This window comes from Phalaenopsis equestris, unplaced genomic scaffold (genome assembly GCF_001263595.1).
Source record: "Phalaenopsis equestris unplaced genomic scaffold, ASM126359v1 Scaffold000203, whole genome shotgun sequence".
In the NCBI taxonomy this organism is placed as follows: domain Eukaryota; kingdom Viridiplantae; phylum Streptophyta; class Magnoliopsida; order Asparagales; family Orchidaceae; genus Phalaenopsis; species Phalaenopsis equestris.
The window spans coordinates 997721-1005794 of NW_018164645.1; the positions used below are offsets into that span (position 1 = coordinate 997721).

General features: G+C 38.4%; 1 protein-coding gene across 1 annotated transcript in view; it reads left to right on the forward strand.

The window, feature by feature from the left end:
* The window catches only part of LOC110022921, a 264353-nt gene extending 257017 nt beyond the window's left edge, over window positions 1–7336 (forward strand). Inside the window, exons 59-64 of the mRNA XM_020722082.1 lie at window positions 4877–5035; window positions 5121–5408; window positions 5504–5719; window positions 5800–5852; window positions 6444–6552; window positions 6826–7336. Coding sequence (XP_020577741.1) covers window positions 4877–5035; window positions 5121–5408; window positions 5504–5719; window positions 5800–5852; window positions 6444–6552; window positions 6826–7176 — 1176 coding nt within the window. The 3' untranslated portion in view covers window positions 7177–7336. The remainder of the gene's footprint in view (window positions 1–4876; window positions 5036–5120; window positions 5409–5503; window positions 5720–5799; window positions 5853–6443; window positions 6553–6825) is intronic.
* Window positions 7337–8074: the final 738 nt, after the last annotated feature.

Here is an 8074-nt window from a genome sequence, read left to right on the forward strand (position 1 = left end):
GTCCGCCCCCCCCCCCCCCCCCCCCCCAACACCCCACCCCGCGAACAACTGACTAAAGTTTGGTAAAGCAAATTATGGCGCTTGGGTCACCTCCTTCTGTGTATCAAAACTGGACTGAGCTACATCTGTCCACTGGAATTTCTTTTGCAAAGTTCTATCAAGGAAGTTATGATGGTACTAAAGCTTCTAATGAATCGTCTATGGAATGATGTCAGCCCCAAAATGTCTCAACTCAAAAAAGGATTGTGGGTTGTCCAGCTCAAAATGGCCTCAATCTTTGTAGGATTCATCTGAATGCCTGCATAGATACAATATAGCCCAAAAAGTATACATGTGTTGTCAAGAAGTGACACTTTGGGTGGGTGTATATTTTCTCTGATCGCAAGACCTCGAAGACTGTCCTCAGGTGTTGTAAGTGCTCCTCAAATATGTTGTGTATCATAATATCATCAAAGTAAACCACTAAGAACTTTCCAATGTAAGCCTAGAACATTTGATTCATCAATCTCATGAATTTTTTAGGCGCATTAGACAATTCGAAATGCATGATTGTTTAACCATATAATCCATCCTGGATTTTGAAGCAGTCCTCCACTCATTCCTTGGTCTCATCTAGATCTGGTGATATCCGCTATATAAGTCGATCATGGAAAAAGACAATGGCTCCATGCAACTGATTTAAGAGGTCATGCATCCAAGCTAGATATGGGGAACCTATATTTGATAGTGATTATATTTATGGTTTGACTATTGTTGCACATCTTTATCGTTTTATCCTTTTTTTTAAAGTATCATCAAGGTAGGGGCAATACACAGGCTAGTACTTTCTCTGACCAAACCCCTCACAGCGAGATCTTGTACCTGACATTGTAAGTCCTCGTATTCTGCAGGTCTCAATCTATAGGCAAGCCTATTTGCAAGACTGATTCGGGAATGAGATATATGACATGCTATATGCTCCTCAATGGTGTTCATCCCTCTGCAAGGTTGTCAGTCATCATTTTGAAGGTCGCATAATTGTGGTTGTATGAGTTTTGGTATCTCAACCTCCTAAGTTCCCATTAACAAGACTAAAGTTGTTGTCATTGGAGCCTCTCGTACCGACTGCATAAAGGTGGTTTTTGGTTCTATCATATTTTTAGTATGTCTATTCCTCTCACGTCCCTGACGAGCAAAAGAATTTTGCATCTTCCATCCTTCTTGAATGAATAAGTGTTCTTCCTTCTTGAATGAATAAGTGTTCTTGAACCCGTTCTATTAGGCCTTGTGGTCAAACTGTCACTGTCTCCTCAAAAAATGTGGCAAGCGTTCATAAGTACCATATCACACCACACTTGCTCTTGTAGTTCATCTCCAATAGAAAACTCAATCGAGCACTATTGATCCACATATATCTCATTTCCCCTTTTAAACTAGGTAGGGGAGTAAGATTGGGGATGCTTCTGCATGGCCAACTCTAGTTTCTGCACCATCAAAGTGGATACTACATTCTTACTGCTCCCATCGTTACTAATCCGGCTGCATATTTTTCCTTTTATGGTACACTATATGGAAAATACTATGCCTTAGCCACGAATGATCCTTATTCGACTCAGTCAGTAGGACCCTCCTTACTACTAGCATTTCTCCTTCATCTCCCTGGAGTTGAAATTCCTCCTCCTAATCCTCCTCTGCTTCCTCCTCACCCACTTCCTCCACAACACTCTGCATAGTGAATGAAACAACTCGATTTATAGTGCAGTCGGAGGTTATGTGTCCATAGCCATGGCGCCTAAAATGTATTTTGACGGGCACTGTATTGGGCGAATTACTACTTTATGGGTTTCTTTCGGCTCAAATCTTTCTTGTCACATCCCTATTTGATCTTCCTAGTCCTCGAGATATAGCCTTGTTGGTAGCAGCAATTGTAGATGGTCGTATAAATGAGGGCGGTTGTCTGTGTTGTTTCTGCTGTCTCTGCACCTTTAAGGCTAAGGTCTAGACATCTCCCAGTGACACAATGTTACTGATAGCGGGCTTTAGGCCCCCTAGATATTGGGCTATGATATGTTCGTCCTGTTTGAACAACTCACATTTCATCTGCAACTATTCAGATTGTGTAATGAAGTCCTCTACTGATAAGTCTCTCTATTGTAAGTGATTGAGCCTCAGAAACATATCATGATGGTAGTAAGGAGGTAAGTAATTTATATGCATCTCTTTTCTCATCTTCTCTCATCCAGTAATCTTGTCACTTCCTTCCCTTCTTCTTTGCCTCTACAAGTTTTCCTATCACAAGGAAGCACTCCTTTTCAATTTGATGGTCACAAGCTTTACCCTTTGTCTTCTGGCATCTCTTTGTACTCAAAGATTCTCTCGACCGACTGCAACCATTCGATGAAATCATTTTGATCCATCCCTCAATCGAATTTCTGTAAATCCACTTTTCCTCTGAAATTTTTGTCTTGGATACGAGGCTTCTTGGTATGTCCTCATCTTAGAAGTCCTTATGAAAGGGGTTCAAATTATCTTCCCTTTTCTTCTCTTTAACTCTCCATTTCACAATCGAGAGTAATTCTCCCCTAAGTTTTGTCATCAATCTCCAGAATTTTCTACTGAACTCGACGAATCTCTCACTATATCTCTTTCTGGGTAGGTTTCGGCATGTGTTTCATTGGTGGCATAGTTAGAGTTTGGGTTTGTGTGAGTGGAAGAGGGTCTTGAGGGTAGAAAAGTAAATTTTTGGGGTGGAGATGTGTAGAAATGCTAGAAATCCTTGGAGGTTAGCTCTGATACCAAATGACATTGTAGTTAATCCAAACCCATAACGGAATGATAATATTATTGTTGAAATTCAAAAGGAGTTACAAACAAGACACTTAAAATAACAAAACAAACATAAAGATAGATTGGGTCGATGGTCGACGGTGGTGGGTTGTACGTCGAGATAGTAGAAGGAAGACTTGTATGTGATAGTGAGGTTTAGTGGCAGTGAGGGGAAGGTAGTTTGGCTGCTGAACAGCGAACAAGGGGTTGCGGAAAGGTGCAGCAGCAGGCAATAGAACTCCGGGAGGGTGCGGCAACAAATAGAGGGTTGCTAAAGGGTGTAGCGGCAAGTCGGGGATAGGGTTGTCAAAACAGCTCATTGTTCGTGACCAGCTGGTGTTCGGCTGGTTAAGAAGCTTGTGTTCGGTATATATATATATATATTATTATATATATTAAAGAGAAAGGTACAGATAGGTTTGTATGTGTGGGCCTAAACACTCAACCTACACGGTACAACACACAAAAAAAAAAAATGTAAAAGATGAGTACATATAAAAATCAAAAAAACCCAAAATCTGGCCTAAACACCCAACCTACACGGTACAACACACAAAAAAAAAAATGTAAAAGATGGGTACATATAGAAATCAAAAAAACCCAAAATGCTCCCAAGCACTCAAAAAGTGTTGGTCATCCCAATCTAGTCTTGTCTCTGACTCTAGTTCTCGGTAGGAATCCAGCTAGCAGATTGATAAGGTGCTTCCTTCGGTCAACGTCGCACCAGAGCCGTTGGAAGAGTATTCCTTCGGCTTCAATCGAAATCTTTATCATCGTCGTTGAGCCCTAGCATCACGTCTCCCCCTGTTGGTCAATCTCTTATGTCATCGTCGGTCAACGTCGCCAACTTTGACTTTGATTGATGCATGGAGAAGACCTAGCTTGTGCTTATCAGTCTATTGCCTTCGTACATGTCAATCGACTCCCCCTGGCAAGTCAGTCTCGTTTACCTCTGCCTCCCTCATATGTGATGATTTATAGGAGGAACCATCCCTTTGCATTCCCGATCGCTCGCTTCATCTTCCTCTCTTCGACTGCCTCGAGGAGATGAAACAAGGCGTTATAGGAATCGGCGTCGATTAGCGAATGTCTTGGCTGAAAACACAAGGAGAATCACGAAACAACGTGTATGGATATCGAGGAGGTCCACTTCTTCCGGCACGAGCTAAGGGGCACACCACTTGCAAAAAAAAAAAAAAAAAATCCAACAGTGCGAAATTTGAAAATAACAATATATAGATAGCCATGATAGAAAATAACCCTATTTAGAAATAAGAAAATTGGAAGATAAAACTGAACTGTGAGAATTCCGGCAAAAATTTGCATCCCAATGGAAAAAGATAAATGGGTCTCTCCGCTTCCTGGGAATTGCAGGATCCCGCGATCGGGAGTTCTCGGGATTTCTGATCCCGCGATTACACAGGGTGCTCCCTCGTCATTTACTAACCTTTTTTCAATGATATTTTGTGCTCGGCTTTTGTGTGATTTTCAAAGGCTACCTATGTTAGCAAAAACCAAAACAAATGAAAAGTGGTAGGTTTATGAAATTGTTAATGCTTCCGTATAGGAGATTAGTGATAGCTGGGAACTTTCGTATGACTAGCGCAGTGTATATTCCACCTTAAAGGGAATAATGCATTATAATGTTTGATTTTTTGCTCTAATATCCTGAACTTTAATGAAACAATACACCATACTGGTGTGAAGGTGCGGTTGATTCAGTTGTCAGAGGTTCTACCTGAATTCAAATTGGCCTGTTCTTGTTTGAAAGGGCTACAAACAAGATGCATTGCTAAATTTGACATGAAAAGAAGTTGATCGTAGTGATTTAACTAGGATGGAATCAGTTCCTAATTTTGTTTTCATAATTAAGGAACATGGTTTCACATAGCAAACTCTAACCAGTCAGTAGAGTTAATTGTTTTAAACATCATGGTAACGGATTGGTGGAAGTTCATATAGGCTATAGTTTTATGCTGTAATTCAATCTTTTTTGTCAAATAATTATTTCTATTTCATTTGAAATTTGATCGAAGAAGTCGTTGCACCTAATTTTGTGTTTATCTTCCAGATGATTCTTTATTTAGCGGAAGCCAGCCGACACCTGAGTTGTACTGATTTATTCAAAGAGCCTTCAAAATATGCTTGGTCTGATTTTTATGAAGATCATTTCATTGTGCCATACCAAAGGATTGTTATGATAACTAGCAAGCGTGTCATGCTGCTACAGGTTAAGCTTGCACTTGTTTTTAAAAGTACGTGGATCCACTGATAGTTTCTACTTAATAATTCTTATTTTTCTTTGGTTTTTTTAGTCTTCATCCCTTGAAAAATTGGGCAAAAGACCCTCAAAGATTGTTTGGGACGTACCCTGGGAAGAACTTCTGGCACTAGAATTGGCCAAAGCAGGACATAGTATGCCATCACATTTGATCATCCATCTCAAGCACTTTAGGAGGTCAGAAAGCTTTGTGCGAGTTGTCAGGTGCAATGTAGATGAAGAGGAAGAACGAGAACCTCAAGCTGTTATCATCTGTTCTTGTATACGGAGGATGTGGAAAGCTGCTGCTCTCCAATCAGATTTGAAAGTCCTGACTTTGAGGGTTAGTTAGATTTCCTTTTAAATATTTCCATAATAATGATTGGCATAGTTCATGGAGATTTCGTTTCCCTGAAACACTTGTAAATGAGTAAACAGGTTCCTTCCAGCCAACGCCATGTCCAGTTTGCTTGGGATGAATCAGATGGGAGGGATTCCTATAAAAGCCTTAAACCTATGATCAAGCCAAGAGATTTTTCTTCTGCCAGTTCGCTTTCTGATGATATGAGATTCAAGAAACATTGTGTCAATTTTCGAATGATCTGGAGTAGTGAACAAGAATATAAAAGTAGATGTACATTGTTTCCAAAGCAGGTGACATTCAAAAAATTATCAATCCCCATGCATTTTCAATCACTACTCTTTCTTACCTGTGATGTAAAATGATTTTTTAGGTTGTTGATGATGGCACCATATGCAGCATTTGGAGACCATTTTGTCCAAATGGGTAAATTAACTTTCAGACTTAAGCTCAAGTCGTTCTTTACTAGAAGAGATTGTGTACTTAGCCTTATGCATATGACTAATTAGTTCTAACTTGTCACTGATTATCTCAATTTTCTGAATAAGTTGTTTTGAAATATTAAGAGGTGGAGACTGGGACAGCTACCTTTCCCTCAGTAATAATGATGGTGTCCTGTTCTATGCATGTGGATGTCTTCATTTTTGAATTAAGTGCCAAAATGGTCCCCTGATTATTTCGATGGGGCCATTTTAATCCCCGTAATTTTTAAAAGTGCTAAATTAGTACCAGAGTCTTATAATGGGGCTAAAATGGTTCTTACTGGGGACTATTTCAACCCATATTAAAATACTTTAGAGATTAAATTGACACTTTCCATTTTGACACTTCTCTCTTTTTCAATCCATCCTAAATTAGGTCAACTTACTTTCGCGTTAAATTGAAAAAGAGAAAAGTGTCAAAATGGCGATGTGGCTTACATTAAAGTAGGTATGACTTTCCAATTGACACTTTTCTCCTTTTCTTTGTATTTGCTCATATACTGTGTGCATCTCAGCGTGGTATGACTTTTTATAGGTATGTTTCTGTTGGCGATGTGGCTCATATTGGAAATCATCCACCTAATGTAGCTGCAATCTATAGAGAATCTGATGGAAACTTCTCGCTTCCTGTGGGTTATGACCTAGTAAGTAACTCATATCCACCTGTTGGACTGCAATACTTATTTAAGAAGTAACTCATATCCACCTGTTGGACTGCAATACTTAAGTTTTTTACCATGTCAATATTGCAAGACAAAGCTTTGAGTTTTATCAAATTTTAACTGGAAAATGATTAGAAAGTATTGCTTATCTGCCCAACATTTAAAAATTAGCACAATAGCCATTGGTTGAGATAAAAGTCTCTTGTACCTTTGATGTTTCTCAAGTATTACAGACTCTATCACTTAATTTCACAGGTTTGGAGGAACTGTTCCAATGACTACACCTCTCCTTTGTCCATTTGGCTTCCAAGACCTCCAGATGGGTTCATAGCTCTCGGTTGTGTCGCAGTTTCTGATTTTGAGGAACCACCACTCGATTCTGCATATTGCATCAGCGCAGAAATGGCAGTAGAGGCAGAATTTGAGGATCAAATGGTGTGGAGCTCGCCCGATGCTTATCCGTGGGCTTGCTACATTTATCAAGTACGGAGCGCAGCGCTTCAGTTCATTGCCCTCCGCCAGCTGAAAGAAGAATCCGATTGGAGACCCATGAGGGTTTCTGATGATGATGCCCCACAGATATTAGAAGCTTCAGTGGATCAATAGATGATTTGACCACCTTACAATATTTGGCTTTATAAAACAGCAGGCATTACAACTGCTTTGAACGTCCATGTTTCAGAAATCAAGAACCGGATTAGCTTATTTTTTTTATTGGTGGCATTTGTCTTGTAAATTTTTTGTATTATATATATATATATATATGTGTGGGGGGAGAGAGAGAGAGAGAGTGAGAGAGAGATGAAGTGGGTATATTATTAGTATAATTCTTTTTGTACATTGACATTGTTTTTTGAGCTCAATCCAAATTAAATAAGGTATGGGTATATGAGCTGTCTAGCTTTGATAAATTAATAAGTATGTGCAGATTTTAGCTTTTAACTTTGCTGTCTTGACATTGTCAAGGGCATTGCTAAATAAGTCAGAAATTTTTTGTTAGTCTTCATCATTTGGGTTTGAAGGTTGACGTAAAATTTGAGGATGATTTTTATTTTTTTGTGAAACAATATAACTGCATTTTGACTGGGTGAGCTTACATTTTTATAACTAGAGGTGTATGTTATGAGTTAAATTAATTGATTTTTATTGAATTGATCAACTTAGTTCTAAAACTGAACAAAATCAAACTAAAAGCCTTGTTTGTTTAGCTTGGTTAACAACTTGGATATTCTTAGTTTAGATAATATATATTATGAATATTATGTAGTATTTTGTTTTTTAATTTATACCTGCAGAATGTGAAGTAAATAATACATTAAATTCTCGTAATTTTTTTTTTTTTTTTTTTTTTTTTTTTTTACATTCATTTATAATTCATGGGATTTTATTAATTTAATATTCAAAGAAAGGGGCAATTACATAGCCCCCAAAATATTGTTATTTATAAGTATAACACCCTCTTTCATTCATTTTTTAAGTTCACTTAAATATTAAAATTCATCAT